The sequence below is a fragment of the Misgurnus anguillicaudatus genome, chromosome 9 (genome assembly GCF_027580225.2).
Source record: "Misgurnus anguillicaudatus chromosome 9, ASM2758022v2, whole genome shotgun sequence".
Taxonomy (NCBI): domain Eukaryota; kingdom Metazoa; phylum Chordata; class Actinopteri; order Cypriniformes; family Cobitidae; genus Misgurnus; species Misgurnus anguillicaudatus.
Window position 1 is genome coordinate 31,273,410 of NC_073345.2, and position 19,416 is coordinate 31,292,825.

At 36.5% G+C, this 19,416-nt stretch overlaps 3 protein-coding genes across 3 annotated transcripts; all 3 read left to right on the forward strand.

Annotated features, from left to right (window-relative positions):
- Nucleotides 1-2,808: 2,808 nt before the first annotated feature.
- On the forward strand, nt 2,809-4,236 carry LOC129424492 (proteinase-activated receptor 1-like). The gene has a single exon (XM_055181179.2). It carries the CDS (start codon nt 3,023-3,025, stop codon nt 3,935-3,937), a length of 915 nt encoding a protein of 304 aa, XP_055037154.2. The 5' UTR covers nt 2,809-3,022; the 3' UTR covers nt 3,938-4,236.
- A 3,418-nt stretch (nt 4,237-7,654) lies between these two features.
- Nucleotides 7,655-10,284, forward strand: f2rl1.1 (coagulation factor II (thrombin) receptor-like 1, tandem duplicate 1). The gene is made up of 2 exons (XM_055180951.2): nt 7,655-7,840; nt 8,423-10,284. The coding sequence occupies exons 1-2, from the start codon at nt 7,774-7,776 to the stop codon at nt 9,487-9,489; spliced, it is 1,134 nt and encodes a 377-aa protein (XP_055036926.2). The 5' UTR covers nt 7,655-7,773; the 3' UTR covers nt 9,490-10,284.
- Nucleotides 10,285-11,377: 1,093 nt separating this feature from the next.
- Nucleotides 11,378-13,906, forward strand: f2rl1.2 (coagulation factor II (thrombin) receptor-like 1, tandem duplicate 2). Its single transcript, XM_055180912.2, has 2 exons — nt 11,378-11,641; nt 12,041-13,906. The coding sequence occupies exons 1-2, from the start codon at nt 11,572-11,574 to the stop codon at nt 13,156-13,158; spliced, it is 1,188 nt and encodes a 395-aa protein (XP_055036887.2). The 5' UTR covers nt 11,378-11,571; the 3' UTR covers nt 13,159-13,906.
- Nucleotides 13,907-19,416: the final 5,510 nt, after the last annotated feature.

Below are 19,416 nucleotides of genomic sequence, written 5' to 3' on the forward strand. Positions count from 1 at the left end.
ACGGACTCACAATGAACAAGGGAGCAACTGGTGGATCTAGTACAGTATTTCCAGTATACTACACCCTACGTATTATGTAGAACATACTGTTTAAACCCTCGTACGTTAGACGTACGTTAGATTGTAGCCATGATGACTCACTTTACCAGTTCAGCATCATGTCCTGGGTCCAAAATTAATTATTATGACTTAATATAAAATATTCCTTTAATTTTCAATGGTCTGTCATGGACCCAATACCACATATGAGATATTGTTTGAAAGCTTAGAATCTCTATCATCTGCAGATATGCATCACTTTGACATATATTTTACTGTAAGAATGTTATTTACACTTAATAACTTTATTTGTTTATATCATTTAATATTCACATATTTCATATTTCTCAATGACAAACATGGGCAAGTCTTATATCAAATGAAAGCTCTCACTCTCATTGTTATTTCTATAACATATATATCTTTTATCTTAGGTAAAAAATGAGTCCATTCACAGCATTTTCTTTGGTTGTGTGCATGAATAATCCCTTGCTATTTATTATATGTGCAAAACAAACAAAAAAAAAAGTATTTTATATGAAACATTTATTTTCACACCCTTCAATAAAATAAGAATAACTTTTGAATTCGACATGCTAAAGAGATCATTCTTTTTTTGGGATCATTCTTACTGTCTGCTAGAGCACACAGAACCAGATTTATCCACTTTCAAAGACAGTGTTTACAACATAAAAAAAGACAATTTGGTGTTTCATCGTATAAAAAACAACATAAATAACAATATTTGTCACAAACAGCAGCTTTTTATGTAACTTCAATGGGTTTTCTGTAAAATGATATAGACGGTTTCATCGGACGCACGTGATACACGTCTGGATCCAAACTTTGCTTCCGGTTTTGTTTTTTTTAATGGTCTGACTAGTTGCTAAACTGATCTCTTGAACAAAAGCCTCGTCGAAAATACAAATGTTTTGGTTTCCTAGGTAATCAATGTGTTGTTTTTTTGCTTGTTATATAAATAAACTACGTTTAAAGTATTTTCTTGTTATTTATTGTTAGCAGAGTTTACCGGAAGTTAAGTGCGGACCGCAACAGCCGCTTGTTTATGTTGTTACTGCTGAAACAGTCTATAAATATTGCATTTATTCCAGTGTTTGTGGTTATGGGGACACTTTAAATATTTTTAGGAAGAAATTGAATACTAAAAGGATATTATTCCTACCTTAAGTTAGAATAGAATAACTTTTGCATAGATTATGATAGAGAAAAAAAAAATTCCTATGTAAGCTGACAATTGCTGGAATCAAACAAAACTGTCTGCAGGTTTCGTTACCACTCAGGGCCAGAGTTATACACTTTTAAAGACTTTAGAAAAAAAAATATTTTTGTGTTTATTAGAGGACTGACAACACATACAACCCTGTTTAGCACTTTCAACAGTGTTTTATGTAATTTCAAAGGGTTGCCTGTAAAATGATACCAAACTTTTGTATGTCCACCTCTGCATGTGGGTATGGGAGGAAGCTTTTGAAATTGGGTAGGCCAAATCCAGGCGGAAATCCCCAAAGTAGACTTAGAGTGTAAGAAGTTAAGATAACTTCATTTGGAGAAAAGCCTCTGTTTAGACTAACATAAAAAATGTATATTTCACACTTTCTTGTGGTCCTGTATCTGTGGTTTTTATAATAGCAGCTAAATGGGTTCAATGAGGCTAAAACGTTGCGTAACGTCACATTAACACTGTTATATTAACCCAGATCAGACTGAATACAGACTAAAACATTCACTCTGTGTGTGTGTCTGTGTGAAGACTCTGTAGTTTCATGATTTGAAGATGTTTTTGTTAAATACTTTCTCTAGGTCACTCATGGAGTTGAAAACTATCTTGCTTTTAATGATAGTTGTGCATACATGCACTGGAAAGAGCAGTAAGTACATCTTATGATTTTAAGAGCTGTGAATTTAATTGCTCACGGATGTGTTTTAATATTTCGATTATTATTAAATATCTTTGTATCGCTGTTATATGTGTCATCCCCACAATGCAGTTTTGCTGTTAAGTATATGTTGTTTATTTTGTTCACTGTTCGTATCTGTTATGGATATATACTGTAGTACTGTGGGTGTGACTGAGCCTCCATTGATGATGTTTGTGACTCTTATTGTTCAGTGATGTGTTTCGGTATTGACATTATATGATTTTGACTGAATATATTATTTATCTAATCTTTTATGAGAAATTTAGCATTCACTGACCAGGCAAAGATGAAATCTTCTTTAATTCTTGATAAGGCTGAAACATCTGACTTTTAATTGTAATGTACCATTTTTAATAAAACGGTTAGTTCCAATCCTTGATTCCCGATAAAACACGGCTATGACCGTTTCACCCAACGGTGTTATTTATCACTGTGCCCATGGCAAACACACTTATCAGTTTGAGAACGGTTTGTTGTTTTATTTGAGCTTTCATGCATATTACACATTTGAACTTTGTTGTTCACGGTCAGGGACTACTTTTTTCTAGCGGAAGGAATGCTTTTACTTCATGAAAGTTGCACTAATATGCTTTTTTTACTTTAATATTGTGTGGTAACCGTTTTATAAAAGCAATAAGGTACTTGAGGCAAGTATCGTGCATAAGTAACGGCTAAAGGGCGTTGTAAGGCACGACGCGAAGCGGAGTTACTTATTCACGATATGCACTTGCCTCGAGCACCTTATTGCTTACATAAATTTAAATCAATTAAGATTTAGGCAAAAAAAAAGGTAATCCTTAAAACACTATTAAATTAATCAAAATGACTTTCAATGTAAGTCTGAAGCTATTTGATGGCTTTGTGTTGTAGAGCTTTTACTGATATTTTGTTGTTGTTTGTTGACAGTGAACAGCACTGCACATCTGTGTAACACCACTGATCTGAATGCAGTAAAATTCAACGAGACTAAATCACCTGTGGGGGAGAAAACAATCTCAGACAATGCTGTGCAATTCCTTAAAGGCCTGCTACTCACACGTGCCATGCCCTCTTTCTACATCTTCCTCTTAGTTAGTTTGCCCCTAAACGCGTTGGCCCTGGTGACGTTCACCTGTAAGATTAAAGAAAAGAAACCGGCTGTGATCTACATGTCAAACCTGGCGTGTGTGGATCTGCTCTTTACCCTGCTGCTTCCTCTGAAGATCCACTACCATCTGAACGGATCTGATTGGGTGTTTGGTGAGGTGGCGTGTCGCGTGGTAACCGCTGCTTTCCACTGCTACATGTACTGCTCCATACTGCTTATGATGTGCATGAGTGTGGACAGACTGGTGGCTGTGGTTTTCCCTATGGCCTCTTTGACCTGGCGGACAACGAGGGGTTCTGCTTACATTTGTATGCTGGTCTGGTTGCTGGCAATTGCTGGCACGTTCCCACTTCTCTCCATTAGGCAGACATTCAAGTTTAAGAAAGTGGGCATCACCTGCCATGATGTTACTCCCCAAAACGAACCTGCACAGCAGCAGAATGCATATCTGTTCTCCGTTCTGTCCTGTCTTTACTTTTTCCTGCCGCTGGTCATCACTTTGGTGTGTTACTCTACTATTATATATGCACTCAGTGCCAAATCTGGTCACTTTGCAACATCATCATCAATCTCAGAGAAACGAAGAAGAGCCGTGATTATGACTATCGCCGTGCTCATAGAGTTTGTGATTTGCTTTGCACCAGCCAATGCTATTCTGCTGTACCACTGTGTTCTTCTGGCCACAGGAAGCGGCAGCGGGGAGGGAAACGCATCATATGCGGCTTACCTGTTAACTCTGTGTTTGGGGAGCTCAAGCGTTTTTCTGGATCCTCTGCTGTATTACTATGGGTCGTCTCAGTGCAGAAAGCAGATCAGATCTGCGTTTTGGTGGAAGAAAACACAAAAAGCCTCCACGCTTTCAGTCACATAATCTCATCTCTAATCCTATGGTTGAAAGTTTGAATCATGCTAAGCAGAACAAACATGTCTTCTCGACAACCTGTCATTGTTATAAAGATACAATATATTGCATGTCTATATACATACTGCCTACTATACTATTTTAAAATTTAAAACTGTTTATAATTTAAAAGGATAGTTCACCCAAAAATGAAGATACTCACCCTGATGTTGTTCAAAGCCTGTATGAGTCTTTTTATTATTTTGAACACAAATGCTCGGAGAGTAGAAGTGTTTTGTTTATATCAAATATTACACCTCCACTTATGCAATAAAGAAACGAAAATGTTATGAAATCTGCTGCATATTGATTTTATTGCATCTTGGCATGCCAAGAGCCCACGGTCAGGAAATTGTATAATGTTTTAGGAAACACACTCAACCCAAACCAACATTGAGCAGTCTCTCAGTATAAGCTGCAATTATTGTGGATTACTCCCTTCTTTCCTCTGGGGTCTTCATTTGCACGTTGGTCTGTATAAAAAAATCTGAATGTGGGCTTTGTTGGCGTTATAATAACAGCCAATTTATCTCATTGGAGACTGAATGGACGGTTATGTCAACATTTTATGCCACATGAGAGATCAAGCACTCAAAAAATCACTTTTATAAACTCCCAAAAACTGGTGAAGCTATAATGATATCCGAGTAATATTACACTCATTTACAGCCATAATGGGCTCTTGCTCGTGTGATATCATTAGCTTGGAACTGATAATTTGATTTTTTTTAAAGAGGCATACTGCAAACACAATAAAATAAAATAAAATAAAATAAAATAAAATAAAATAAAATAAAATAAAATAAAATAAAATAAAATAAAATAAAAGTAATAGATACTATAGTAGTGTGAATAATAATTAAGTGTACTACAGCTGATAATAGTAAACCATAAAATATACAGTATTTTTATTTGGGCAATTAATGTCAGCCATATTAAAATGTCTTATTTAGGCTACTATTCATTTGATCCAGTAATAAAATTTAAACCTGCACAAAACTAGTGTTACATTTTTAGTATTTTGGTTTATCTTGGCAGCTTCTATCCACGTTGGTCTGTATTAAAAATCTAAATGTGGGCTTTGTTGGCATTATAATAACAGCCAATTTATCTCATTGGAGACTGAATGGACAGTGATGTCAACATTTTATCCAACATAAGAGATCAAGCACTCAGAAAATCAGAGAAAATCACTTTTATAAACTCCCAAAAACCTGGTGAACCTAATGATATCCGAAGTAATATTACACTCATTTTCAGCCATAATGGGCTCTTGCTCGTGTGATGTCATTAGCTTGGAACTGATAATTTGATTTATTTTAAAGATGCATACTGCAAATAAAATAAAATAAAATAAAATAAAATAAAATAAAATAAAATAAAATAAAATAAAATAAAATAAAATAAAATAAAATAAAATAAAATAAAATAAAATAAAATAAAATAAAATAAATAATAAAAATAAAATAAAATAAAATAAAATAAAATAAAATAAAATAAAATAAAATAAAATAAATAATAAAATAAAATAAATAATAAAATAAAATAAAATAAAATAAAATAAAATAAAATAAAATAAAATAAAATAAATAATAAAATAAAATAAAATAAAATAAAACTATATTACTATAAATAAAATCATACTATAGTAGTGTGAATAATAATTAAGTGTACTACAGCTGATAATAGTAAACCATAAAGTATACAGTATTTTTATTTGGGCAATTAATGTCAGCCATATTAAAATGTCGCATTTAGGCTAAGTATTGATTTGATCCAGTAATAAAATTTAATCCTGCACAAAACTAGTGTTACATTTTTAGTATCTTGGTTTATCTTGGCAGCTTCTATCCACGTTGGTCTGTATTAAAAATCTAAATGTGGGCTTTGTTGGCATTATAATAACAGCCAATTTATCTTATTGGAGACTGAATGGACAGTGATGTCAACATTTTATCCAACATAAGAGATCAAGCACTCAGAAAATCAGAGAAAATCACTTTTATAAACTCCCAAAAACTGGTGAAGCTAATGATATCCAAGTAATATTACACTCATATTAGCCATAATGGGCTCTTGCTTTTGTGATATCATTAGCTTGGAACTGATCGTTTACATTTTTGTCAAAAGAGGCATACTGCAAACACATTGGAGACTGAATGGACGGTGATGTCAACATTTTATGCCACATAAGAGATCTAGCACTCAGAAAATCTCTATTACAAACTCCCAACAAAAAAAGTGGAGAAGCTAATGATATCCGAGTATTACACTAATTTTCAGCCATAACGTGCTTGCTTGTGTGATATCATTAGCTTGGAACTGATAATTAGATTTTTTAAAGAGGCATACTGCAAACACAAAATAAAATAAAATAAAATAAAATAAAATATACAAAAAAATTAAATCAAACGACATTCAATTAAATTAAATTAAAACAAAAATGTGGCATTCACTATAGTAAACTGTACTAAAATTAAAAGATACTATTAAAAAGCACTGTAGTATCTAGTAATTTATTATTTTGTTAATAATAATTAAGTTTTCTACAGCTGATAATAGTAAACCCTAAATTATACAGTATTTTATCTGGGTAATTATTGTCAGCCAAATTAAAATGTCGTTTATTATTCATATGATCCAGTAATAAAATATAAACCTGCACAAAACTAGTGTAACACTTTTAGTATTTTGGTTTATATTGGCAGCTTTCATCCACAAGGTGGCGATGTTTACCTTTACGTCTAGCCACTGTAAAAAAGACTTTTGGCAGACACAACTGCTGTACTTTTATTCGGTCTAATAGCCATAAAAAAACACTTACTACTACTACTCACAAAAACTTGATTGATTCATCGTGACCAATATTAAACTACTCATTTTCACCTAGTATACGTACTTATGTCTGTACTATATGAGCCTAAATTGTAAGAAAATTACTAGATACTACAGTGTTTTTTAATTTACACGGTAAATATTTAAGTAGAATATACAGAGGTCCGGACGTCACGTGACCTATTCTGTTTAAGCCACAACACGGTAAGGATAGACAGCCGGAAGCGAATAGGCTTGTTGTTCGACTTCATGCGGCGCCTTCAAGAATCGACTGCCGGATGACGTTAAAGTACCGCGAGAGCGATTCGCGAAATCATACAGAGGAGCCTGCTTTTATATATAGCTCTCGCGGAACTTTGACGTCATCTGGCTGTCGGTTCTTGCGGCATCGCATGAAGTCGAAATGAATTGCGACTGCAGGTCAGGAGTGTCATGGGAAATGAATTCACTGCGCACTTAACGATATAGATATGTATATACAGAACGTAATAGATGAAACATAACAAATCCCTATCCCTACATGTTAACGTTATTTAAACTCTTTCATGTCATTTCAGGGTTAATATTAAACATAAAACCCGTATGTTGGAATAGAAAAGGTACAGTCTGGTTTAAAAATTTTATTCAACTAGCGCTTTATGATTGCCTGCCAAAAGGGCGGAGTTCTTACTGCTATAATATACTACAGTTAATAATCCACCGCAGTTTACTATAGTAATAAATACTAAAGCAAATACTTTTCATGTGGGTTGAAGCTTTAACTTCCGCCCTCATAAAGCAATGCGCGTTCATGCGTGTCTCTTCTGCGCAGGTGTAGTGGAAGGCGTTGACCAGGTTACGTCACGTGATTCACGTGAGCTCCTCACCTGTCTTTAAAAAATCGCTGATTTTATTGACACTCACAACGAAAAGAGTCAACGCACATTTCACACATTTAGAGTTTTCCAGTTAACATCGAGGAGATATTCATCATGATACACAAATTGATCTGGATTCATGCTTTTCTTCTTTTAATTCACGTGAACCTGTCTATTCAAAGTAAGATTTGTTTAATCTTTAAATTAAAGAATAGTATGCTAACCTAATGTTGACTTGACTTTAACTAATAGTGTAATTCATTAACACATTAAGTGATGTGCTCAGTTGATGTATTGAATGGCTTTTGTTTGAGGTTAATAATTTGTTTTTGTGAAATGTGAATATTTTTATCCAATACAGTGGTGCAGATGTTTAATGGTGGGAAAAACATTTAGGAAAAATACTAATGATGAAATTTGAGACTTGTGATGTGTCAAAGACAAGTAATGTACAATTTTTAATGTCATATATGTGCATGATTTACTTGTAGCTGAGGTTTGTTTACAAAGTAAACTTACAACAGAATCATCTGTGTTTTACAATTGATGTTCTGTATAACTCCATATTTTGCTCTAAACTATCAAATTGATTCTCAATGTTTGATTGTTAAAAATCATGTGATTGTACATTTCAAATGTTTGTCAGTTCATAGCTTAGAGGCTGATGAGTGTTTTGTATACTAGACCCCTCCAAATGATTCATTTGTGTCTGTTATGAATCATTCAAGCTCATGCATGTCAACTCTTGCATCTCTTTTTCTAGTCCCTAATGAAGACCGTGGCTTTACTGGCGTGGAAAATGATGAGGGTGTCGCTGTGACATCGACCGCAAAAATTGTCCTGGAAAGCAAGCTCACCCGCGTCTTCTTCCCAATTGTGTACATCGTTGTCTTCTGTGTGGGCCTGCCAACCAATGCTTTGGCCATCTGGGTCTTTCTCTTCAGGACAAAGAAGAAACACCCCTCGTCCATCTTCATGGTCAACCTCGCGCTGGCGGACCTGACGTTTATTATCTGGACGCCCCTAAAAATCGCCTACCATTTTAACGGAAACAACTGGATCTACGGAGAAGCCATGTGCAAGGTCTTCGTGGGTTTTTTCTATGCGAACATGTACTGTTCCGCCGTTTTTATCGCCTGCATCAGCGTCCAGAGGTACTGGGCCGTAGTGCATCCCCTTTCTCAGCGAAAAAACCATAACAAGTTAGCCGTTGGCGTGTCTGTGTGCGTTTGGATGGTTGTGTGGCTTATTACCATCCCTCTTTATCTTTACGACCAGACTGTAAAGGTCACTAACCTTAACATCCTCACCTGCCATGATGTCACACGCCCCAGCCAATCGCTTTACCCCTCCATCTACTTCCTGACCATGGCGGTTGTGGGATTTTTAGTTCCCAGCGTAGTGTGCATAGTGTCTAACGTACAGATGCTTCGTGCCCTCAAGACCTCCATGGCGGATCCATCCATCGCTCAGAAGCGCAGGAAGGCCATCGTTCTCATCATCACAGTACTGGTGATGTTCCTGGTGTGTTTCACGCCCAGCAACATCATGGTCATGGTGCATTACTCTCTTCTGCTTAAAGGGGTGCAGAACAACGGCTACGGATTCTACATCTCCACCTTGTGCGTGGCCAGTCTTAATAGCTGCGTCGACCCGTTTATATATTATTTCATCTCTGATGAGTTCAGGGAGCACGTCAGAAACACGTTTTTGTGCCGCAGCGAGCGTACTGCACAGAGGATGCGTGTCTCTTTCAGCGCTCTGAAGTACTCAAAGAAAAGCAACACGTACAGCTCGGACACCGCAAACACGCAGAGCAGCTCCTACTGAAAAATAACAAACCATTTTAATGCTCAAATGCACTGAAAATGACCTTGCATTAATGAACTGTTGTGTCAGCTTGAAATGTGAGAGATGTTGCGTAATAGTGAGCGACAAGATGTCTCATGTTTTATGAAATCTAACCGAGCGTTTCAGGATCTCCAAATCAGCCATCTGTTTGACAACGCAGTCACTATGAAGATGTTGCAGTGTTGTTATTGTGCTTGTCATTACGTCACGTTGTACAGTTTTTCTTTTTTTGTTTGAAAACGGATGCCTGGAATTCTGAGTGCGAACAAACTTTTAGTATTTTATCGTAGGACGGGTTTTTTCACCACCTCCTTTTGGTTTGTCTTGTTCAGTTTAGTGGAATTTCTCAGAAACTCTCCTGTGACCTTTATTCCAGTTATGTAGAAATACACTAGATGGTGACTGAATAACCGGCGCAATCCTGTTTTGGAAAACCTGTTACAGAAACCATTTTAAATTCATTCCTGGTTTCATGAATTGTAGGGTGGATCTCTAAAAATGGTGAAATGTTGTATGAATCACTTCTTAACTTACCAATTTTAGACTATGTTGTACAACAAGCATAACGTCATTCATGTGTGTATCAAATCACTAAATATTGAACGGGTATCACTACTGTATAATTCTAATAGGGAATATTTTATTCTCTCTTGTTTTTTCACGTGGTTTCAAGGCACACCAAATGCAGTATGTTTGTCTTATCATGTTTGTTGTCAAGTTTAATTTTAGTGCTGAGTAATTTATTTTATCAATAAATTTGTCTTTTCAAGTCTGGTTTTGTGGCATTTTGTGCTTTAACAGTGTGGGCACACATACAAAATGACATTGAAACAACTTGGCTTTGCAAGTCAATTCAATCTACTAATTTTTGGCTTAAAAAAATGGCTGGGTTATTTTTGACCCATAATGGGTAAATATTGGACAGAACGCGTGCTGGGTTGAAAATTACCCTGTGCTGGGTTGAAAATAAACCAATGTTGGGTTGTTGTTATGCAACCATGGGGAATAATAACCCAGCAGTTGGGTTAAAATAACCCAACATTGGGTCAATTTTTAACCCAGCACGTGTTCTGTCCAATATTTACCCATTATGGGTCAAAAATAACCCAGCCATTTTTAGAGTGTAACTTATAAAAACAAGTTGAAATAGTTTAACTTGATTTTTCAAGTTAAAGATGCATAAGAAATATATGTTGATTTGACAAAAAAATCATTTTTTTTTACAGTGCATGTACTATTAAAACAAACATTTAGTAAAATTTGATCATGTTTGTTTAGTCTGATGTCCTTTTCTTCCATACTGAATAAAATCGTAAAAGTCAATCAGTATAATTTATAGATTGTAAATTACAATGTTATACAAAATAATGTTCAATGTCCTTTTCAGCATACAGAAAACCTGTAACAGAGATGCATAGATAAAAGTTTGTGTACCAATGATGATGTTTTTTTATAATAAATAATTCAAGCTATTTGTTTATACTTGTGTTTGTTGTTGTGATGTCACGTTGTTACACAAAAAGTAAGCATAATGAAACTATAACAATGTGACACATACCTAACACAGATGGAACATGGATGTACTTAATATTTAGTAATCATTTATAATTTAATCTCTCTCTCTCTTTCTCTCTCTCTCTCTCTCTCTCTCTATCTCTCTCTCTCTCAATATTAATACATCAAAATGTCAAATAAATGTTAACTAAACTTAAAAACAGGAAGTGCTTCTGGACCAGTGTTGTTTACATCTTGCAGAATTGTCTATTTATTAAGTACAGTATCTCTCTCTCTCTCTCTGTCACGCGCCTCACTCGAAACTCACCCGCCGGACTGTGACGCGAGTGTGACGTCACGCAGGTAAGGAGACTCAATGCGCACGCATTCATCCGAGGCTTCGAGGTGTGTCCTTTCGATCAGGTCGACTAAAAGCGTTTAACTGAGAGGAACGACGGAGCTCGTGCAGTTTGATTGTGCGTCCAAGCAACACTTAAGAGAGTCTGACTTTATTTCAACTTAATAATATTCTGTTTAAATTCAAAAAGGTCTTTAAACAGACGGATTATGGCTATCGCGGGGATTTTTCGCGCCTTGTGTATTTTCGCTGGATTGCTCTTCGCAGCCGCTCAGCCAGGTGAGTCGATTTACTTCTTTACACAAATCTACAACTTACTGATTGCTGAATAAACATAAAGCAATAGACACCATGCATCATAGACATTTTACGTTTAATGGGTATAATAGGAGTTGTATTGGTTTTTGTAACTTTTTGAGTGTCCACTGTAATGTGTTGTTATCGTTTGGTGGGATCAGGCGAATGGGAATTACACTTAATACACTTACTGTAACAAATCCCCCCCAAAAACACTACATAAAGAAACTATGTCATCGTTTTAATAATACAATTTGTGTTTATTTGTGTTAATTTGTGCATTTGTAATGGAAACCATTAGAATGTTTGTTTAGTTTTCTTCAATCATTGCATGATGTGGTTTATTGTTTTAAAATCTGAATCTATTTGTTTTTGTTTTAGATAACATGACAGGTAACTGGACAGGCAAAGGACGTAGTTTTTTAGGCGTTCAGGATTTAAACGGTGTCTACGTTGACCAGATCACTAAAGATGCACTAAAGAGCCGTCTCATGACCGTCTTCCTGCCTATTATCTACATCATTGTCTTTGCTTTGGGGTTACCCAGCAACGCCATGGCGGTATGGGTCTTGCTGTTCCGGTCAAAGAAAATTCACCCCTCTGCCATCTACATGGGCAACCTGGCATTGGCCGACCTTATGTTCGTTATCTGGACCCCGCTGAAGATCGCCTATCACTTAAAAGGGAATAACTGGACGTTCGGCGAAGGGATGTGTAAAGTAATGGTCGGGTTCTTTTACGGCAACATGTACTGTTCCATCCTCTTCATCACTTGTTTGAGCGTGCAACGATATTGGGTCTGCGCTCACCCCCTTTCCCAACAGAGGAAAAACAACAAACTGGCAATCATCCTGTCTGGGTGTATCTGGGTCTTTATTTTAGTCAGCAGTACGCCTTTGTATCTGTACCAGCAGACTGCTGACATCTCAGACCTAAACATCACCACCTGCCATGATGTGAACGTTATCAGCAAAATTAACTTTGAGGAGAAAAATGCGTTCCTGGATGTCCAACAGCCCTACTACTACTTCATGGTGATGGCAACTCTGGTGTTCTTCATCCCGATGGTGGTCATAATCGTAGCTTACGTCCTGCTCCTTCGATCGCTCGGGACCTCGGCGGTGGAAGGCAGTGCCGGAAAAAGCCGCCGGCGTGCCATCCTCCTCATCATAACGGTGCTCATCACATTCCTGGTCTGCTTCATCCCCAGTAACGTGATGGTGGTCGTACATTACGCCCTCTTGGGGAATGGTCTGGCTAACAATGGCTATGGCTTCTACATCACCACGCTGTGCCTGGCCAGTCTCAACAGCTGCATGGATCCTTTCGTTTACTATTACGTGTCCGAGGATTTTAGGGATCACGTCAAGAACACCTTACTGTGCCGTAGCAGTCGCACGGTGGAGAGGATGAGAGTATCTTTCAGCTCGATGAAATACTCGAAAAAGTCCAAATCGTACACTTCCAGCACGGCAAACACAGAAAGCAGCAACTGCTGAGAACACACCTGTGCAGGTGCAATTGTGTACAGGCTTGTGCTTTTATGTTTATATATTTAAGACTGTGGCAAAATGGATGGAGACGATTGTTATGCATTTATCACCACATTTTCTCTTTGGAATTCTGTGGGAACTGAGAGGGAATTTTCGCTCCATTAGGACCTGCTGACGGGACTGAAAAGACTGTTAAAACAGAATGATCTGTTTGGACATGTTCTTGTAAAAAATGTCTTTCCGTCATGGCTTCATATTACAAGCATATGCAAAACGTCAGAGGACCTGGAGGTACAAGCACAGTCATAAAACTTGAAGAAGATTATTGAGCCAGATCATTTATTGGTTACATTTGTTTATTTCCAGATGGATTTGCATAATGATATTTAATGTGAATATATTTGCCTTTCAGCAAGAATTTGTTGCTGTTTATTGTACAATGTTTTGTTTTTTACTGCACCAAGACATCATCTGTTTATTATATAATCATAACTCGGTCAGCCACTTTTCATGAAATATGTTTTTTACTTTACATGTTAAACCACGGTAATTTGCGTAATGAGCATTGTATAATTCTGTTTGGTTTATTGTATGTCTGTTACAGTCTGCTATTTATTTTAGTTCATCACAATTTTATCTTGATAGTTCATTTCTGTTTTTATATTTATCGGACTTGGCTGTACTGTGACCTACTTTAACTCTTGTGTAATTAAAGACACATCGCCGCTTTATAAATAAATGTTTTGTGTTAGTCCTTCATTGTGAAATTGGTAGTTTCCTTAAAATAGGTGAGTTCACCCTTTGTGTGTGTCTAGATGAGTCACGGCTTGTTGATGGCAAAACCATGACAAACTGTAACATCATGAAACCAAACTAAACTTTCTACAATGGTTTCTTTTTTACAGCTATAAAAATGTAATGGTTAACTAGGTTATGTCATTTAAATAACCGATTGTTGAGGCACAATGGTCCTTATTTATAAATCAAGCAGAACAAGTTTTATTGTGAATGGAAAATCTTTTCATGGAATTGCAACGATTTACACGGAAACGTGTTCATGTGCTGTCTATGAGTATGTATACGTTACATATCTACAAATCTTTTTAGGACGTATCTGTGAAACTGGTGAATTCACACAGACCTGCTTTCATTACTAGTTGGTATTCTGTTGTCCACTCCCTTATTTAGGACATATTTTGCATAGCACTTGCTCTGTCCTGTCTGTGCCTATATAGTAACCCTCTAAACCTGTTTAACTGGCTTTTGCCCTTTGAGACCTGAGCTGAATCTCTTTTTTCAGGTTTAAATGCAGTTGTTCTGTTTGAGAAAAGCAAAACATACATGAGGATGTGTGTCTGAAAACGGGAAGTAGACTTTAAATATATTAGTTGAATGAGTACAAGGTTTTTATGCAAATGTTACAGAATGTTGCAAAGCTAATGTTTTGTAGGGGGTTGCCATGTTGTTGCTAAGATGTTCTGAAGGTTGTTAGCATGTTACTATGTAGTTGCTAAGTAAACGGGTGGTGATAAATGGTTGCTAAGTTACAAGACCCAAGTGCAACTTTCAGGGTTCCCACGGGTCCTTGAAATCCTTGAAAGTTTGTGAATCTGGGGGAAAAAATTCAAGGTCCTGGTAAGTTTTTGTATACAAAATATACATACATAGATACAGGTAATTGAAAGTGCTTGACTCTATTTTATGCAAGAAGTATTCTGGAAAAAAATCCATATTATTCCCTGTGTAGTGTAGGATAATATCATAAAAATTCTAGACTTTTTAAGCACACATGCTTAACTGTTCGCTTAAAATGCTTATATCTTCTGTATGTGAATGTTGATTCATACCAAAATGCTTTGTTGCATAGTTGTGTTTGACACATGAAAACGTCTTGGGATACGTATGTAACTGTTCCCTAAGAAGGGAATGAGACGCTGCGTCTCCGTTGCCATACTTCCTGCGTCCCTGTAACTCCATCTTTGGCAATATTTCAGATAGCGATATACTTCCTGGCTCCCGTGTCACCCTAGCCGTTTCTCAATACCAAGTACGCCAAGTTCGGACTTGTGTCCTTCCTAGTTCGGACTTGCAAGTTCAGACTCGGAAGAACGAACTCCTGACGCGAAATGCATTCTGGGAAACTTCGCTGTCATAAGTCCACACAAGTCTCCTCTGATGCATCCTCGATAAAATGGGCGGATCAAGAACACATCCGGGGATTTTATGTGAACTTGGGCTTGATGCGAACTTTGAATTGGAACAGTACTTGGGCCGCGACTGATGACGTTTCACAAGTCCACAAGAACGCAAGTACAGACAAGAATGCATATTGAGAAACGGCTCCTGTCTTTGTCTTTAAGCCGCACCATTGGTTGAATTTGATATACACATTCAGACGCACTTACCCCTGGAAGTGTCCCAAAAGTGTCACCGCAGTGACGCAGCACGAGTTCCCTCGAAAGGGAACTGTAACAATGTATCTTAAAAGGTAACACGATGTTCTCACTTAAAATGTGTCCCCACATTTAATCCTTGAATTTGAGGGTATTAGACCTTGAAGGTCCTTGAATTTGAAGTTAACTAAGGTGACCTTAAAGGTAACCAAATTGATCAGAAGCCCCATTGACTTCCATAGTATTCTGTAGGTCAATGGGGCTTCTGATTGGTTTTCTTACAAAAAATCCTTAAAATATCTTCCTTTGTGTTCATCAGAACAAAGAAATTAAAACAGGTTTGTAACAACATGAGAGTCAGTAAATGAGGACAGAGCTTTCATTTTTGGGTGAACTATATTTTTTTGTCTAATGCGGCTTTCACACAGGACGCGGTGTGGGCTGCGCTATGAATCCCATTCATTTCAATTGCTTGTGTCGCACGAGAATGGTTTGTTGTTGCTGCGTCGACCAAAGCATGAGCGCAGCTTGCGCTCACACCACGGTCAAATTCAAAATAGTTTAAATTGTGTGCTGCGCTCGCCGCTGGGTGTCGCATAAGGGTGAAAACTGTCCAGTCATTTACAAAATAAACACACCATGTTTTGGGGGGATATTGATTACCATGGTCAAATCCATGGCTTTACTACAGTATTTAATCATGGTTTTTGTGGCAACACCTCGGTTAGATTGTGGACACCATGTTTTTTTTTTTAGTTCGTTCAAAGTTTAACATTAGTTTTTTTAATATTAGTTATTTATAAGAATTCATAACCGTGATGTTGCAATTGAGAAAAAGGCATGCTTGCATGTATACATGAGGAGAATTCTGTACCATTTAAAGAAGAATTGATTTCTCAGATAACATTTGAAACGTTCGTCTCAGTTCCTCCACGCTTATTTAAACATCCCTCGGTCTCAGATGACTCTATTGTGTTGTGTCAGATATGTGTAGCCTCCAGGCTGGGCTCGACTCAAGTGGTCTTTAACAGGATACACAAACCCTCTCTTTTATTCTCTCTTCCTCTGATCATTTATTTTCACATGGCTTGGCTTCACATCCGAGTCTTGGCTTCACAGTTTCTTGACCGTCTCTAGATGTGTTCTTCCTCTCTTGTGAAGTTGCTATGGATACTGCAGTGGTCTTGTTTAAATGGCAGTGAGGTTGCAGTTTCTCATTGCATAATTATTAAATGTGCGTGTGCATACACGTTATTGATGTGACTGGAGGATGCAGTACAAAAAAGTTTATATTGTTAAAAGAAGATTTTTTTTTTTCATATACAGCAATTGTATATGCCTATAAGTATAAGCATATACAGCAAACAGACAGACGGATTGTGGACTTTAAACCTTGCTTTTTATGAGAGAGCAGCAATGTTTATAGCGAGTGAAGGTCCTATTGCATAAGACTTGACAGCACTGAGAAAAAAGATTCATTGTTTAACTCTTTCCCCCTGTTAATATTTTTCTATCTGCATTCATCTTCAACCAATTATTTATGTTCTTCCAGAAATAGACAGATCTCAAGGATGAAGAAATCACAGAATGAAACCGATCCTGTGACAGACCGGTAACAACGTAACCTGCAAGACGATTTACTCACTATGAGTAATGAGTGTTGAGTCAGGTGTGAAATCCTGTTTTACGTACGGCACAAATTCATGAGTTGTGACTTTTAGATGGTAACTGTGAGGATGATTTCCTGTACAGATCTAATCTTTATGGGTAATGTTGATCACGCTATTTAATTTGACTGTGGACACATGCAAGGACAAAGCCGCCACCTGTGGTTTAGAATTGAGTTTAATCTCTCAACACACCCCTTTGTATTCTTCGCTGTTGTGTTTTTGGGGTCTTGACTTTGGCTTATATGTTAAGAACTGTACCAGTCTTTGAATGTGTATGTATAGTAGAAACACAACGGCTGGTCAAACCAGTTTTACTGAGCTTGTTGAAGTCTGTCAGCTAAAGGTCTGATCCCAATCAGTTAGTGTATCTACACGTTGTGGTTTACGGGACAATTAGATGCAATGCATACAAACTGTATATTCTATTCCCCTAACCTACCGTAGTCCCTAAAGTCATCACAAAAACATGTTGGCAGTCTTTAAACTATGAAAAAGTACCATTTAGTAAGCTGTTCAGTTCACTGGGGCACTTCCTGATGTGTCCATGTTTCTAGCATAATAAACATGTCATTATACACCATTCATTTACCTGTAAACCACATTTACCAACACACACACACATTTTTTATTTCATACAGTATCAAACCCCCTTGTAAATAGTATTGTGATAGTAACATGGTAGAGTGCTAGTATCAGATGGTTATATCGAAACACTGAATAATTCATTGAATTTAAACTATTAAGAAAATGATAATAGTTAAGAAAATACTACTGTGATGGATGTCTGTAAAACATTGTATTGCCCAGGTACATTTTTCATTTTTACAATGACGTAAAAACTATTTGTTGGTTTAACTTAAAAAGATAAGTTACCTGGTTGCCTTATATTTTTGACTTTAATTCAACTTAAAAATATTAGGTAACTCAAAAAATTGTGTAGAATATGTTGTGTCAACTAAGTTGAATTAACTCAACATTTTAAGGTAACCACTATAAAAAAAATTGAGATGAGTTGCTACAACTTATAAATTTAAAGGCGGGGTGCATGGTTTTAAAATAACCCTTTGGAAAAGAGAGTCGGATCGACTACCAAAACACACTTGTAGCCAATCAGCAGTAAGGGGCGTGTCTACTAACCGACATCGTTGCCTGGGTTGCGTATGTGTTGGGCAGGTCTATCAAAAGAAGGTCCAGATTATATTGGGGTAGGGGCGTGTTTTCAGAGATCATGCACCCCGCCTTTAAGTTGACATATTTCAACTATATTTTTTCATTTATAACAACTAATCTGTAGTCAAGATAAATAATAGTAAGTTAAAAAAACTTGTAAATATGAGTTGATTTAACAAAAATGTAAGGCAGCAAATAATTTTTTATAGTAAATTTAACTTTTTTTACTGTGTAGTATAAGTGCCTCTCTTATGCATTACAAATCATGTGATTAACATAAACATTAAGATCAAAGTATTTTGTGCTGTAATGGTAGCAAGAAAATCTGATCTTTTGTTGAGTCAGTGAATGCTACAATCTAATTTTGTTGTTTAAAAAATATGTAAATGAGCCATTAATCTTAAAAAAAGTGTATACTAAAACTTTTGTTAGTTTCAAAAGAGTAAGTGCCAGTGTGTTATTTCTCAATTGCTTTACTGTTACTTTAAGAGGTGGTTTTCCGGTTTATCATAGTCCTGGACTAAAATGCATGTTTGAGCTGCCTTAATTTAAAAACATCTTGCACTGACATATCTAAACATATAACAGTGCCATTTTTATTGTGTTTAAAATGCACATCAGTAATGATTTCTGTAAGGTTTGTTTGTAAAAACGACTTAAATGTACTAAAATAACTATGGCTTAGTCCTGGATTAACCTAATCCCTGTCTGGGAAACTGCCCAAAAATCATTCATCAGCCCACACTGCGATTTGAACACATCGCCATCTGCTGTATAGATCAAGTAACTGCAGTGGTTTTTATCCACATGCTAAAAAAAGGAAAAAACTTACACATTTCATTGAATAGTCATTTATCAGCCATTTATTTGTTACTCACATATAGTGAGCCATGCAATATAGAGCATATATGTGATCTTGATTCATGATTCAGACTAAAGTCTCATAATCTAATGGGCATCAAAGTTTGATTTCACATTGATTTCAGATCCGGACATAACCAGCCTCCCCCTCATTCCGGATGAAATTAGTA